The sequence below is a fragment of the Galeopterus variegatus genome, unplaced genomic scaffold, assembly GCF_000696425.1.
Source record: "Galeopterus variegatus unplaced genomic scaffold, G_variegatus-3.0.2 Scaffold12225, whole genome shotgun sequence".
Lineage (NCBI taxonomy): Eukaryota > Metazoa > Chordata > Mammalia > Dermoptera > Cynocephalidae > Galeopterus > Galeopterus variegatus.
In genome coordinates, this window is record NW_007738336.1 from 28,909 (window position 1) to 45,040 (window position 16,132).

Genomic DNA, 16,132 nt, shown 5'->3' on the forward strand with positions numbered 1-16,132 from the left:
GGGCGGCCTGAGCGCGTGGGTCGCCTCGGAGACATGGTCTGAGGCCTGAGCCCACTGGGGGCGGGGCCCGGGGCGGGGCCTGAGTACGGTGTGGGCGTCGCCGGAGGGTCTTGTGGGAGCTGGGGGCGGGGCTTAGAGAACTAAGGGTGTTGGGGCGCAGCCTGGAGATTGGATGGGGTACCGGGGGTGGAGCCTGAGGGTTTAGGGCGGGGCCTGGAGATTTATGGGGTGCCCAGGGTGGAGCCTGAGGGTTTAGGGCGGGGCCTGGAGATTTACGGGGTGCCCGGGGTGGAGCCTGAGGGTTTAGGGCGGAGCCTGGAGTTTTACGGGGTGCCCGGGGTGGAGCCTGAGGGTTTAGGGCGGAGCCTGGAGTTTTACGGGGTGCCCGGGGTGGAGCCTGAGGGTTTAGGGCGGAGCCTGGAGATTTATGGGGTGCCCGGGGTGGAGCCTGAGGGTTTAAGGCGGAGCCTGGAGTTTTATGGGGTGCCCGGGGTGGAGCCTGAGGGTTTAGGGCGGAGCCTGGAGTTTTATGGGGTGCCCGGGGTGGAGCCTGAGGGTTTAGGTCGGAGCCTGGAGTTTTATGGGGTACCTCGGGTAGAGCCTGAGATTAGGGTGGGGCCAAGGGGCTCAGGTGGATTGGGGTCGGGGGTCTGGAAGGCAAAGGGTGTTTGGGGCGGGGCTGAAAGGCTGCTTTAGGTGCTTGTGGGCGGAGCCTTGGTGGTCAGCTGCAGGTGCAAAGAAGTCAGGGAAGCAGGGGCAAAGGACAGTGGGGTTGACGATGGTGTTCCCTCTCACTGCGCTTTTGTAATGGTGAAAGGAAACAACCATAACAGCTGCCAGGCGCTCTGGGAGCCTGAGGACACGTGCGTGGCTGCTGTCACTGTCACACTCAGCCTGTCCCCCACCCAGCTCACGCACGCACACACCACTGCATGGTCCTCTCCCATATCCAGTGTAGACCCAGGATCCCACCGCCTCTCACATCTTCCACTGTTACCTGCACCAGTGTGGGCTCCTTCACCATGTCCCCAGCTGTGCCATCTGTGCCGTCTGTCCCCCAGACAGCCAGAGGGGTCCTCTTGAAGCCTAGGGAGGTCACAGCCCTTCCTGGTCACTCACCTCAGTGGGAGTAGAAGCCCACTAGGCTCAAGAGCCATCCCATCATCTTCCTGCCCCCACTCTGCTCCAGCCATACAGCTGCTTGGCCACTCCTGGGACACACAGGCTTGATCCAGCCTCTGGGCCTTTGCACTGGCTGTTCCCTCTGCCCGCAGTACTGTTCCCCCATATGTCCGCATGCCTCAGTCCCTCAAACCTGTGCTCAAGTGTCATCTCCCCAGTGAGGCCTGCCTGGCCCTCCATATTTAACTGCAGGCCGCCCTCCAAACACACACTTGAGTCATGTGCAGAGGCTTGGACTGTCCCACTCCTTGTGGTGTCCCCAGCGTCCAGTGCAGCACTCTGCACATCCCAGGTGCCCAGTCGGCTTTGATGATGTGGTGCTGATAACGCCAAGGTCAAGAGTTCAGATCCCTTTATCAGGCAGCCACCAAAAAATTCAAAAACAAAAACATCAGTGACAAGCCAGCCAAACCTCCCTCCCTTAGGAGCCAGTGACTGTCCTCAGTGTCCAATCCACAGAGGCCTGTGGCAGGTGGCATAATGGACCTGGCCTACGTCTGCGAGTGGGAGAAATGGCCCAAGAGCACCCACTGCCCGTCAGTGCCCCTGGCCTGCGCCTGGTCCTGCCGCAACCTCATCGCCTTCACCACGGACCTCCGGAGCGACGACCAGGGTGCGCCCCCCACCCGGACCCTCCCCGCATGTTGTCATCACCCGTCCCCTCCCACTCCCATGATGCTGAGCATGCCACCTCAGGGGACCCAGGGTCTCTCGGGCCTTCCTGGGAGGCCCCCCAGCCACCCCTTACCTGCCCTGGCCCTCATCCATAACTTCTAGGGGTGTGGAGGGTAGATTTAGGGGCCTCCTGTGTGTGGTGCCAGAGGAAGCTGGTGTCACCCGTGTGCAGGATTGAATGGGTCTTAGGGTGGGTGAGTGGTTGACAAAGGCTTGTCAGAGGCTTGTGCCCCAGTTTTCTAGACAGCACACGTCACTGTTTTGCTTTTGAAAGCCCTTAGGGTACAAAGTGGCAGTGCCTGTCCTTTCTCCATTGTTGGAGTGATATGTGCTCGTTGGAGAAGATTAGGAAAGCACAGAAAATGAGGATGATGAAAAAGAACCACCCGTTGCCTTCCATGGAGAGATGCCCACTGTTAGCATTTTGGGGTCATTTTCTTCCAATTCCATTTTCTGTCTCATTTAAAAATGTGGTCATAGCCACACTGGTGGCCCAGGAGGGGGACAGCCTGTACCTCCAGCTGTGGCCATTGATGTGGGTAGCGGCAGCTCCGTGACCTCCCCGTGGGTGGCTCCACCGAGCCTGCCTGGGGTTGTCTTCTGGAGGCCCAGTGCCAGGCTGTGTTGACCACACCCTGTCCCCTGCAGACCTGACCCGCATGATCCACATCCTGGACACGGAGCACCCATGGGACGTGCACTCCATCAACTCGGAGCACAGTGAGGCCATCACCTGTCTCGAGTGGGACCAGTCAGGTGAGGGTGGGGTAGGGTTGCGCATGGCCAAGGAGAGTACGGTGCTGGCCCTGGGGGTGACCCCTTGTCCCGGAATCCCAGAGTAAAATGCTCCATCTTTTCCTGGCCAGTCCTGAGTCCAGAGCTGCAACTTGGCAGCTGCTGTTCTTCCCACAGTGGCCTAAATCCCTCTGTTTCCACATGCCCAGAGCCATTTCCTGATCACACCTCATACCACGCCACTGATCTGCCCTTGTGCGGGCCATGACCTTTCCATGGGGCTGGCTCTCCCAGCCCCCTGATGTTTTGTGGGGTGGCTGCCTCTGCCCATTGGAGGGCCTGTGATGCCAGATGTTCCCCACAGGCTCCCGGCTCCTGTCGGCTGATGGTGACGGGCAGATCAAGTGCTGGAGCATGGCGGACCACCTGGCCAACAGCTGGGAGAGCTCTGTAGGCAGCCTCGTGGAGGGGGACCCTATCGTGGCCCTGTCCTGGCTGCACAATGGCGTGAAGCTGGCCCTGCATGTGGAAAAGGTGGGTGTCCTGCCTGAGCAAGCAGGCGAGGTGCATGAGATCACGCACCTGGCCCACCCACCCGCCAGCACATCATCTCCTCTCCCACCTCTAGCATCCTCTGGTTTTTTGATTCCTGGGCTCAGCTCACATCTGCAATCAAGCTGTCAGTTAGGGCCTGTGTTTTCAGTGGACCACCCATTTAACTAATGGTTGCTGTACTCAGTGAGCTGTCCATTTAACTGATGGCTGCTGTCCCCAGAACCCAACCCACTCTTTGATTCAGTAATACCCCAGAATTCCTCTCTCCACACCCCATCATTCAACCCAGCATCATAGTTAAGATTGGGGGTCCTGTCTTCATGCCTCTCTGAATTTCCTCATTGACAGTGGGGTCACAACAAGGACTCAGTGAGAAGGTGTGGCCAGGGCAAGGCTTCGCTGCATCCAGGGGGCCCTCCTACACTGATGCAATGGGACAGACCTTTCCTTCTCGCCTCCTTCCCCAAGTCTGTCAATTTCAGAACATTCATCACCCAGACATGAAGCCCCGCCCCCACCAGCAGTCACCTGATGCTGGGGATGGGAACCCTCCCCCAGCCCTGACAACCATGAATCCACTTCCTGTCTCTGGATTGGCCTCTTCTGGACGTTTCATATAAATGGAGTCACACAATGGCCCTTTGTCTCTAGCCTCTGTCACTGAGCGTGACGTGTTCAAGGTCCATCCACGTGGTAGTGAGTGTCAGAGCCTCGTTCCTTTTCATGACCAAACACATTTGGTTTTAACTTGTAGGAGGCACTGTGCTCATTTAATACCGACACACATCGCCTTACAGCAGACGGGTGTGACACGTGTGTGTCAGATGCCGGCCCTTGTCAGTCCCCGTGGTAACCACTCTGACTGCTTGGCTTGCTGCCTGAGCTCCTGGACCTTCTCCTGGCTGTGAAAAGTTTGTCTCTTGAGTGTTTAATCTGAAGTGGAGTGATATGTACACCCTTTTCTCTTCCTTGCCTTTCTTCCCAGCATAGCAAGGACGTGCCCCCGTGCCCATCCGGCCCATTCTCTTGCCGGGTTCTAGAGAATTCTGTACTGCAGGTGTCCCAAGGTTCCTGCCAATGTTTCTCTTCTGGGAGGTCATTTGGGCACTTCTGGTTTTTTCTTTCCAACATTGCTGCAGGGACCATCTGGGCCCTGTGTGTCTGGGGCCTCGGTTCATCCCGGGCACCTGGTCTTGTAGGTCTGGGGTGGGCCCTGGAAGCTGCATTTAGTCCCTGCTCACCGGGAAGGGAGGGGGCACAGATGCTCCTCAGGCCACTTAGAGAAACCCTGTTTAGCCTCCGCAGTGGTTCTGTGTTAATGATTGAACAGCCTGGAGGGAGGGAAAAAGCATTATGCTAAAAGGAAGGAACCAGACACGGAAGGCCACACAGTCTGTGATTCCGTTCAGGTGACATTCCAGAAAAGGCACAACCAGTGACTGCCAGGGACTGGGGGTGTTGTGAAGGGAGGGCCCTCCTGAGGGTGGGAATGGACCGTGGCATGTGATTTTCCACAACAGCATGGTGAAACCTCCCACGTTGAAAGGGCGAGTTTTCTTGCACATGAATTATGACTTGTCTAGTTTGAAAACGTAACACAGCATCGGCAGCAGCCGCAGGCGCTTCCACAGCACCTCCTGCGTGCCTTCTCTCGGGGTCTGCACGCTGCAGCCCGCGGGCCAAACACGGGCCCGCCCGTTTTTGAAAATGATGTTTTATTGTCATACAGCCATGCCCCTCCCTCTAATACTGTCTGTGGCTGCTTCTGAGCTGTAAGTTAGACAGGGCCACAGTCGTGGTAGGGACCACCGGCCCCCAAAACTGAAAATATTGCATCTGGCCCTTTGCAGAAAAAGGTGGTAACTCCTGTTCTGTATGTGTTCATCCACGTAGTCCTCCCCACAGTCCTCCGAAGTTACAGATGAGGAGACCGAGGGTCAGAGAGGCCCACATCACACAGAGGCCAAGGCAGGGTTCAAGCTCAGATCCCTGCTCTCGTCCCTTCTGCCGCATTCCTCCTGTGTGTAGGTGTTGGTGTGGCTGTGGTCCCCCCATGGGGGCTTGTCGGGTCACAGGAGGCAGCCCCCGAAAGGCTGAGCAGGTCCCTCGCTCTCCTCTCCCCCTCCCCCACAGTCGGGCGCCTCCAGCTTCGGCGAGAAGTTCTCCCGCGTCAAGTTCTCACCGTCACTCACGCTGTTCGGGGGCAAGCCCATGGAGGGCTGGATTGCGGTGACCGTCAGCGGCCTGGTCACCGTGTCCCTGCTCAAGCCCAGCGGGCAGGTGCTGACGTCCACTGAGAGCCTGTGCCGGCTGCGCGGCCGCGTGGCCCTGGCCGACATCGCCTTCACGGGTGGCGGCAACATCGTGGTGGCCACGGCGGACGGCAGCAGCGCCTCGCCCGTGCAGTTCTACAAGGTGTGCGTGAGCGTGGTCAGCGAGAAGTGCCGCATCGACACCGAGATCCTGCCCTCGCTGTTCATGCGCTGCACCGCCGACCTCCACCGCAAGGACAAGTTCCCCGCCATCACCCACCTCAAGTTCCTGGCCCGCGACATGTCGGAGCAGGTGAGCGCCGGGGGCCTCACAGGGCTAAAGTCAAGGTGTGGGCAGGGCTGTGCCTCCTGTAGGTTCCAGGGCAGGACCCGTGTCCTCCTTTCCCAGCTTCTGGAGGCTCCTGCAGCCCTTGGTGCGTGGCCCCTTCCTCCATAGCGCAGCCTCTTCCAGTCTCTTTCTGCCTCTGACCCTCCTGCCCACTTTTATGAGGACCCTGTGAGGACACTGGGCCCTGGGTAATCCAGGATGACGTGCCATCTCAAGGTCCTTAATTCCATCCCATGTGCTGAGTCCCTTCTGCCATGGGAAGTGACATATCCACAGGTCCTGGAGGTCAGGACGGGGCTGTCTCTGGGGGCCATTATTCTGCCAGCCACAGCATAGTTGGATTGCCTTTCTAATCACAAATCAATGAGGCCCCAAACTTCTTGAAGCCCCTGATGTTTCCCTCTGTCCCTCTTCCTCCCCACTTTCCCGCCAGGGCGGCCACCGCTGTCCCGGGTGATGTTTGCAGAGGCAGTGTGGTGGGCGGTGAGTGTGGACTTAGGGACAGGCAGGCCTGGCTTGCGAGCCGCAGGTGCCACGTGAGCCCCAGTGGCCAGCTGAGGAGACAGAGGCCCAGAGGTGCAGTGGCCTGCCTGGAGTCATGGCTCACAGAGGGCAGAGCCCACCGTTGGAGCCCAGGGTTGGGGACAGTGGATGGCCCCGGGGTCCCGCCTCCTTACCCAGCCCCCCACCCCCGCCAGGTGCTCCTGTGTGCGTCCAGCCAGACAAGCAGCATCGTGGAGTGCTGGTCCCTGCGGAAGGAGGGGCTCCCCGTGAACAACATTTTCCAGCAGATCTCTCCCGTGGGTGAGTCGCCTTCCTGGGCACCCGGGTTTCAGTCCACCAAATGCGGGGAGCCATTCTGAGCGCTTTCCATTTCCTCTCCACACCCCACGGAGGCGGTGCTTTGTCATTACAGGTCAGCAGAGGGGGAAACTGAGGTTCAGAGAGGCGGAGTCGCTGGCCTGCAGTCACCCAGCAGGCAGACAGGCCGACTCGCAGTGGTAGCTCCTGTCACGGGATCCGCAAGTGCAAAGGTCCCAGGGCACAAGGCCGTGAGCCAAAGCAGGCGACAGGGCCAGGCAGGGAGGCACCTCACCCCAGAAGCCACGGAATCCTCCAGAAACCGTGGTTGAGTGTGAGGAAGCTGTTCACACGGCTGGTTTTCCGGGCCCCCTTCTCCCGCTCCCTCTGCCTGACGTGTACTGATGGCTCACTGACCGATGACAAAGAGTGGGTGGCAAGGGGGACCCACACCTGCATTCCCTTCCTCCAAAGAGCACATGCTCTGGAATTGTCCCGGCTCGGCCGGGACCCGCGACCATGACCGAAACCCCCAAGTGCCCACAGAGCCTGAAACAACCCAGGGAGCTAGAAGAGCCACTCGAGCTCCGTGGGGCCCTGGGGCCTGTCCACGTGCTGGTGCCCGCAGCCCCCACAGCCCGCTGGTCTCCAGAGCCTCTGCCCAGGAGAACGAGATGTTTTCCCAGCAGAGGAAGGCGACTGCTTTTTTCTGATTAGCACTAATGGACCCTGAAGTGGTCGTGCATTCAGGGCTCTAATCTAATGAAACTGTGTCATGAGGCCCCTCGGGGCTCCTGCTGGCCCGCGGTGGTCATGTAAACCGCCCATTGTGGCCTGCGGATTAATTAAAGTGGAGAGGGTCACCGCCACCCCTCCCTCCCACAGGCTGTGAGTCACCAGGGGTTTTGGGCTCCATTAGCTGGTTTGACAGCGGCTGGAGCCACCCCCCATGGCAGGCAGGGCTGTGAGGTTTGTGTTGGGGTCTCAGAGCAGCCCTGGGGGGCCCATGGGGCTGGGATGCCGACTCCCATGTCCTCCCTGTGATCTAGACAGACGCACCCAGGCTGCCTGACCTCTGAACCGCCTGCCCCCACCCTGACACGCCCCTCTCCCTCTTTCCCATCCTCCTTTAGACCCACAGCATTCAGCAACCCACAGCATTTCCAGGTGGACCCTCAGGTCCCTGCTCTGCCCCCCAGCACCCGCCATAGTCCAGCCCGTGGTCAGGGGCACAGTGAGTCCTGTGGGACCTCAGAGCCAGTTCTCCTTGACCAGCCGGGTGGACTCGGGCCCACGGCTCAGGCTGTCCCAGCCTGGAGCTCCCTTCCATAATTTAGAAATGGCGACCATAACCTAAAAGGGGTGTGTGCCGGCCGTAGACGCTCCCAGGGTGTTAGCTGTGTGTGATAGCGTCATGGCGCCCCGCTTCACTTGTTGCTGGAACTCTCTATTTCGCATCTTCCAGATTCCACAAATTTAGTCTACCCCTTCAGCACGTCACAAACCGGCCCTCGATTGTTCCCCTGGCGGGGCTGCCTCTGCAGCTGCTCCTCCTCAGTGTCCCAAGAGACCAGGATAACGCCTGTCCCTGCCTCTTGCTGCAAGGGGCTGCATCTTCCCTCTGGGTGTGGGGTGGGAGGGGCAGGTCTGTGGTCACTGCACCCAGCCCCGCAGCCTCGTTGGCAGGGGAGAGCCGGGCCCCACCCAGGACCTAGTAGATGAGGAGGAGCAGAAAGCTCAACTCAGGCTGGCTGGGTCAGGAGGGGAATTCCGGGCTTGGCTCTGCCATGGGGACAAGATGGCCCCACCACTGCCACCCCAGTTTCCATAAAATCCCAGGGCAGAATCCCATTGGCCCACCTTGGGTCCCGTGCCTGTCCTCGGGCATGGAGCGCTCTGATCGGCCAGGCTGGAGTCTTTTTCCTGGACTGACAGTAGGGCTGGGCGACCTGGGAAGGGCCGCTGGGCGGTCACAGTCTGCCAGCCCTGCAGGGCTCACTGTGATTGAGGTTTTCAGTCTCATCTTCATTCCCTCCCCTTCCCGTGTTCCTGCCCCCGATTTCCCAGTTGGTGAAAAGCAGCCCATGATCCTCAAATGGCGGATCCTGTCAGCCACCAACGACCTGGACCGTGTGTCAGCCGTGGCACTACCAAAGCTGCCTATCTCGCTCACCAACATCGACCTCAAGGTGGCCAGCGACACCCAGTTCTACCCCGGCCTCGGTATGGCTGACCCCTGGGGCAGTCGGCACAGCCTCTTGGGTCACACTAGGGGAGGTGGGCTCTGAGCCTGGGCCTGAGGGCTGGGGGAGTGCGGCTGCCTGGCTTCAAGGTGGGCCCCACTTTCAGGATCCGGTGAGCTCAGGGGTTGTGAGGCCGGCTGACAGAAAGCTGTGTCCTTTAACATGGAAAGAGCTGTTACAAATCAATAAGGGAGAGGTTGGGAACTTGGGGGCAAAAATTCCCTTCTGGATAAGTGCCCCCCCCACACACACACCTGTTGTAGCAACAGTGATGCGGGCCCTGGCTTCAGATCCTGGTGCCCACGCCCACGTGCACCCGGGGCTTGCCCTCCCATGCCGAGCCTCAGTTCATTCAGCTGTAGTGTGGGGATGCGCCCACCCTCATGCAGGCCCGAAACGTCCCCCAGCTCTCGTTCTGCTCCAGTTCTCTGGAAAGGACATTTATCCAGATCCACGCCAGGCTCAGGGGCTCTTCTTTGGAACCCGCAGAGGGTGGACGTGGACACACGGTTCCCCTGCTGTTCTGTCCTGTCCCTGAGTCCTGGGGCTCTGCACTCCACGTGCATTCTTGGAGATGAGACACCAGCATGACTATTGGCAGGTTACTTGGTTTCCTCGAAGCCTTGGCAACAGCCGATGGTCGGACCCCCACCACCACCCATGGACTCCTCACTTTGGGGCTCCAGGAGCCCCTGCCCCTGGGGTGGCTCACCTCTCCTGACCTCGCCAACCCTGCTGCACCATGAAGCCCTTGTGTGTGGTCCCTGGGCAGTCAAGGGGCTCCCAGGCCTCCTCCACCTGGAATGCCACCCCCACCTTGCCACCCAGAAGGTGCACGTCAGCCAAGACCAGCCCTGGCTGCAGGGGGCTGGGAGAGACAGCCTGCAGTTGATGACCACCCCTGACTTTCGGGGGTCCTGTCACTAAACGAAGAAGACAGCAGCCAGCTGTGGGGTGTGCGGGTGGGACACCTGGGGGGTGGGCTCACATCCTGCCCCAAATGGGCAGTCTCTGCTCGGCGTCAGTGGACACATCCCGTCATCCAGAGCTGGGCCGTCCCTGCAGCTGCTGGTGGGCAGGCCCCAGGCCTTCCCCCACCCTGATCCCATGCTCCTGTCCGCCCCCCACCACCCAGGGCTGGCCTTGGCCTTCCACGATGGCAGCGTCCACATCGTGCACCGGCTTTCACTGCAGACCATGGCCTTCTACAGCTCTGCCACCCCACGGTCCGTGGACGAGCCAGCCATCAAGCGTACTCGGACCACAGGCCCCACTGTCCACTTTAAGGCTATGCAGCTCTCCTGGACCTCCCTGGCCCTTGTGGGCATCGACAACCATGGGAAGGTAAGTGCCATTCCGTGCACTTCCAAAGCCAGGCAGAGACTGGGACAATTCCAGAGCGTGTGCTCTTTGGAGGAAGGGAATGCAGGTGTGGGTCCCCCTTGCCACCCACTCTTTGTCATCGGTCAGTGAGTCACTCAACCTCTGGACCCATCTTTGCTGGTCTTTAAAATGGGATTAATGTTGCTCCATGAGATACTGTAGAAGAGCCCTAGTGTGGTTTGTGGTGCACGGTAGCCACAGTGGCAGCCACCCAGCAGGACACGCACAGTGTCAGCTGAGCACAGTGGCAGCCACCTAGCAGGACACGCACAGTGTCAGCTGAGCACAGTGGCAGCCACCTAGCAGGACACGCACAGTGTCAGCTGAGCACAGTGGCAGCCACCTAGCAGGACACGCACAGTGTCAGCTGAGCACAGTGGCAGCCACCTAGCAGGACACGCACAGTGTCAGCTGAGCACAGTGGCAGCCACCTAGCAGGACACGCACAGTGTCAGCTGAGCACAGTGGCAGCCACCTAGCAGGACACGCACAGTGTCAGCTGAGCACAGTGGCAGCCACCTAGCAGGACACGCACAGTGTCAGCTGAGCACAGTGGCAGCCACCTAGCAGGACACGCACAGTGTCAGCTGAGCACAGTGGCAGCCACCTAGCAGGACACGCACAGTGTCAGCTGAGCACAGTGGCAGCCACCTAGCAGGACACGCACAGTGTCAGCTGAGCACAGTGGCAGCCACCTAGCAGGACACGCACAGTGTCAGCTGAGCACAGTGGCAGCCACCTAGCAGGACACGCACAGTGTCAGCTGAGCACAGTGGCAGCCACCTAGCAGGACACGCACAGTGTCAGCTGAGCACAGTGGCAGCCACCTAGCAGGACACGCACAGTGTCAGCTGAGCACAGTGGCAGCCACCTAGCAGGACACGCACAGTGTCAGCTGAGCACAGTGGCAGCCACCTAGCAGGACACGCACAGTGTCAGCTGAGCACAGTGGCAGCCACCTAGCAGGACACGCACAGTGTCAGCTGAGCACAGTGGCAGCCACCTAGCAGGACACGCACAGTGTCAGCTGAGCACAGTGGCAGCCACCTAGCAGGACACGCACAGTGTCAGCTGAGCACAGTGGCAGCCACCTAGCAGGACACGCACAGTGTCAGCTGAGCACAGTGGCAGCCACCTAGCAGGACACGCACAGTGTCAGCTGAGCACAGTGGTAGCCACCTAGCAGGACACATACAGTATAAGCTGAGCACAGTGGTAGCCACTTAGCAGGACATACACAGTGTAAGCTGAGCACAGCACCTGGCATGTCATAGGTCTGCTCACATGCCTGTACGTGGCTGGGTCTCCCTGCTGGCCTGGGTGGGCACAGAGCTGCCCTGTGGTTCCCATCTGCCATCACTGGTGGACATGTCTAAAACCCCCTTGCCCCCTACGTCCTCAGCGTCTCCCTCTGACAGGCCTCAAATCCGTGACGGGCTTAGCTCCCCCAGAGAATAACGTCTGTCTCTGCTGTGGCCCCACGGCCCCCAGGAGTGGGTTGTGCCCATCGCCCCAAAGGTGTAGTGAGGCCTCTTAAGCCACGTGAGGGAGATGTAGCTGTGAGCCAGGCTCCAGCAAGACCCTCTTACCGTGTGTCAGCCTCTGCCATGCCCCACATGTGCCCAGACTCTGACCCTTCAACCCACCCGTGTAACAGAGGGAACGCCTGGTGCTAGAGCCACCAGCTCCTGAGTGCCCGTGGGGCTGTGACCCCATGTCCCTCCGGTCCTCAGACCCAGGCTCTCCAGGGCTCCCACCCCCGCCTGTATGTGCACCTCTAGCCCCAGAACACACCTGCATCTCTGTGGCCTCACCTGGCTGTGGTCCTCCCCTCCTGGGCAGCTGAGCATGATCCGCATCTCGCCCTCCATGGGCCACGCGGTGGACATCAACCCGGCCCTGCGGCATCTGCTCTTCCTGCTTGAGTACTGCATGGTGACCGGCTATGACTGGTGGGACATCCTGCTGCACGTGCAGCCCAGCATGGTGCAGAACCTGGTGGAGAAGCTTCACGAGGAGTACATGCGCCAGAACGCTGCCCTGCAGCAGGTGAGGCTGCATGCACAGGGGGTGCTGCACCGTGGCTCTGCCCAGCCAGGCAGCACCGAGGAGACAGCCTTTCCCTGCTTTTCTTCTAAATTAGTTCTTAACCTTGAAAGTTTCCATATAAAAATATACAGGTGGGATTTGAATCCACTTGACCCCCAACCCCTCCCTGCTCCCAGTTTGGTCTTTTCAAATGGTTTTCTCAGAGTGGACACGGGTCCAAAGGAGGCACTGGCCAGTGCCATAAGATAAGTCAACAGAGGTTTAAAGATCAGAAAAAAAGAGAGAAAAGTTGTCATTCAGACGATGGGATCGCGTGCCTATAAAACCGAAAGCACCTGCGATGGACTGTTGAATCTCACAAGATCAGCAGGGTGGCCATAAGTGAGATCAGTAGTTTAAAAAATCAGTGGTTTAAAAAGAAAAAAGAAACCAGTGGTTTTCCTATAGACCAGCAATATCCAAAAAGGGTAAAATGGGGGGGAAATCCCATTTGTAATAGCAGCCTGCTAAGAAACGTGTAAGACTGTTACGGAGGACGCTGGGACTCACAGCTGATGATAGCATCACTGGCAGTGAGAAAGTCTCTCACTTCCGGGGCCCCAGCTGAGTGCCAAGCATTTTTATGTCATTCAGTGTTCCCCACCAGACCAGGTCTCTGCCCCTCAGCACTGTGGACACTTTGGATCATTCTCTGTGGTGGGGTCGTCCTGGGCTCTGCAGGGTGCTGAGCAGTGTCGCCAGCCTCCACCCACTCCATGACAACTAAAATTGTCCCCAGACATCACCGAGTGTCCCCCAGGGCAGAACTGCCAGGTGGAGACCCACTGCCCCAGCCCTGTGAGCTGGGTCTCTTAATCTCCCGTCTTGCCATAAGGATAGTCAGCACAGAGAGGTTAAGAAGCTTGCCCAAGCCTGCCCAGCGAGCGTGTCGCAGCTGAGTCACTCATAGCGCTTTGGCAAATGCCAAAAGTGTCCCCCGCCCGCCTGGCCCTCCGTTCATGCTGTCCCCCCCCGCAGGTCCTCTCCACGCGGATCCTGGCCATGAAGGCCTCGCTGTGCAAGCTGTCACCCTGCACAGTGACCCGCGTGTGCGACTACCACACCAAGCTCTTCCTCATCGCCATCAGCTCCACGCTCAAGTCCCTCCTGCGCCCGCACATCCTCAACACCCCCGACAAGAGCCCTGGCGACCGGCTGAGCGAGATCTGCGCCAAGATCACCGATGTTGGTGCGTCCCCACCACACAGCCAGCCCCACAGCTGGACTCTTGTGGCTCCTTTTCCTTCCCCGTCTGCAAAAGTGACCTAGGCTCCTGGTAGAGAATTGACCAAACCTGAGGATAGGCACACGCTGAGGACCCCTGCTGACGAAAACAGGCAGACCTCACGGGGCCCCGGAAGGCAGATTTGGGGGCACAGCCACGGGCCACATGGGAGCCACTCTTCTTGGTTTTTGCTTTTAAAAAGTTAGGTGTGTCACTTATGTTTACAGTATTCATTTTATTTGTAGAGTCGTGGACAGACGATGTTGAAACCTGGAGAAGGGGACATTTCCCCTCTCTGGGTGGCCATGAGATTTTCTGTCCAAACGGGCACACTCCACAGTAAAAATGGGCGCTATTTGTAATGATGCTGAAGGGGCAGGCTGATTAGCACAGCTGGTTAGAGCGGGGCATTGGTAACAAACACCAGGGTTAAGGGTTCGATCCCCGTACCGGCCAGCCACCAAAAAAAAATAATAATGATAATGACGCTGTGACAACAGGCACCGAAGGGGCTGTCCCAGGCAGGTTCGGTGGACTGTCCCGGGAACCTCTCCCTTCATCTGAGGCCCGTCTGTGCCCTGCCCTGTGTACACCCTCGCAGGTGTCTCTGCACTCAGGCTTTTTTCTGTGCACGTGGGCATCCCCCACCCTCCACATACACACACACCAGCTCCCCGATTGCAGACAGCCTAATCACGCAGGAAGTTCACGATACAGATGGGACGTGTCGTGAAAGGAAGGTGACCCGACTCTTCCTCGCGGCACTGACTCATTTCGTGGTGCCTTTTCGTTGTTGTGTACTAGTCCCGTCCACGGGTGTGCAGTTGTCCATGCAGCAGACCCTGCTGCCACCCGTTGGCTGTCCGACCATCACCACACAGACCATCCTAATGTCTGAGACCCATGTGCTGGCTCGTGATAGTTTTTGTAGGACCGTCATAAATGCAATCCCAGAAGTATCTGTTGGGTGTCTAACAGGTGCCAAGCACTGGTGGGGGTGGTTATGCTGAGCGAGGTGGATGGTCCCTGCCCTCCCGGAGCCCACCCTGTTCCTGGCAGAGGGACCTGCTCAGGCAGGACCCCAGGTGGGCAGGCAGTGGCTCCGTGGTTCCCCTCCATCCAGCCCTTCCCGTCCCCCGCATCCCCATCCAGGGTCAGCACGGTGGGCGCTCAGCCCGAGCAGGTGGCAGGACGCGGGTGCGGGGTGCATTCGGGCCCTGTGCGCAGCGTGTGCACACGCGTGAGGTCCCAGCCCCCTGACCGCCCATGTACTTGCAGACATTGACAAGGTCATGATCAACCTCAAGACGGAGGAGTTCGTCCTGGACATGAACACGCTGCAGGCGCTGCAGCAGCTCCTGCAGTGGGTGGGCGACTTCGTGCTCTACCTGCTGGCCAGCCTGCCCAACCAGGTGCGGCCCAGCCCCGCCCCCAGCCAAAGCCCCTCCTCCCTGGCTTTTCTCATCTGGCCCCACCCCTCCCCTTTTCGCTTCCCTGTCCCCAGGCCGTCCCTGACTTGGGTTCCAGTCCCAGTGGCCCCAGCAGATGACTTTCTGCCCTCCATGGTGCTGGAGGTCGCAGGAGCTCTCTTCTCCCGCCACCTCCTGGCTCCAGAGGCAAACCAGGTGCTTCGGTCTCTGGATCCTGAGACACAGGAGCTCGCCTCAGCCGGGGACTCCCCAGGGCACTATGGACACTGGGGCTGGGTCCTTCTCCGTGGTGGGCAGTGCTGGGCCCTGCGGGAGCTGGCAGTGTCCCTGCTTTCACTCCATATCAGGAGCATCCCCCAGTGGTGACAACCACACGTCCCCAGATATCGCCCAGTGTCCCCTGGAGCAGGATCGTCCCCAGGTTAGGGATCCCACAGATCCCCTAGGAAGCTGCACGCACGTCTGCATCCGCACACTGAGCATCTCTCTCTAGGGCTCCCCGCTGCGGCCTGGCCACAGTTTCCTGCGAGATGGCACCTCGCTGGGCATGCTGCGTGAGATGATGGTAGTGATCCGCATCTGGGGCCTGCTGAAGCCTAGCTGCCTGCCCGTGTACACGGCCACCTCGGACACCCAGGATAGCATGTCCTTGCTCTTCCGCCTGCTCACCAAGCTCTGGCTCTGCTGTGAGACGCCCCGTCCTCTGCTCCCATCACCCCATCAAAATGCAAGCCCCCTGGGCACCCCCACCAGAATACAAGTTCCCGCAGGTGGAAACCGCTCTGTCTCGGTCCCCTCCATTTCCTCAGCGCCTAGCACAGGTCCGGGCACATAGTGGGTGCTTGTTGGGTGTCAACAGGTTACATGTTTTGGGGGGGCCAAGTACTGAGCTAGCATCTTTGTGTCCAGGAATCAATGAGCAGGTCCCCATTTTACAGAGGAGGCAACTGAGGCCAGGGAGGAGAACATGACTTCCCAGAGTCACCCAGCAAGGCAGGGCAAGAACTAGTGCCCTGTGGGTCCTGAGGAGGCCACGGTGCATCCCAGGTAGGTGGGCGATGCTCTGGGTGGGGCCTCTGAACCGATATCCCCTCTGTCTGCTACCCACAGGCCGTGAGGAGGGCCCGGCAAGTGAGCCGGACGAGGCCCTGGTGGACGAGTGCTGCCTGCTGCCCAGCCAGCTGCTCATCCCCAGCCTGGACTGGCTGCCCGCC

At 59.5% G+C, this 16,132-nt stretch overlaps 1 protein-coding gene across 2 annotated transcripts; it reads left to right on the plus strand.

Annotated features, from left to right (window-relative positions):
* Positions 1 to 1,611: 1,611 nt before the first annotated feature.
* LOC103610993 (mediator of RNA polymerase II transcription subunit 16) lies at positions 1,612 to 15,969 on the plus strand. Of its 2 annotated transcripts, none has more exons than XM_008595042.1 (11): positions 1,612 to 1,795; positions 2,506 to 2,613; positions 2,957 to 3,126; positions 5,281 to 5,712; positions 6,447 to 6,552; positions 8,617 to 8,772; positions 9,928 to 10,136; positions 12,018 to 12,224; positions 13,242 to 13,452; positions 14,767 to 14,900; positions 15,412 to 15,969. In XM_008595042.1, exons 1-11 carry the CDS (start codon positions 1,663 to 1,665, stop codon positions 15,751 to 15,753), a joined length of 2,208 nt encoding a protein of 735 aa, XP_008593264.1. In that variant the 5' UTR covers positions 1,612 to 1,662; the 3' UTR covers positions 15,754 to 15,969. The 2 variants fall into 2 exon arrangements, with proteins under 2 accessions (XP_008593264.1, XP_008593265.1); XM_008595043.1 differs by lacking the exon at positions 15,412 to 15,969 and adding an exon at positions 14,993 to 15,068.
* The last annotated feature ends 163 nt before the right edge of the window (positions 15,970 to 16,132 follow it).

Coding starts and splice junctions, on each gene's coding strand:
- LOC103610993 (XM_008595042.1), top strand. CDS start 1,663: ATGGACCTGGCCTACGTCTGCGAGTGGGAGAAATGGCCCAAGAGCACC. Junction 8,773..9,927: donor CCAGTTCTACCCCGGCCTCG/GTATGGCTGACC, acceptor CCCACCACCCAG/GGCTGGCCTTGGCCTTCCAC. Junction 14,901..15,411: donor TGGCCAGCCTGCCCAACCAG/GTGCGGCCCAGC, acceptor ATCTCTCTCTAG/GGCTCCCCGCTGCGGCCTGG.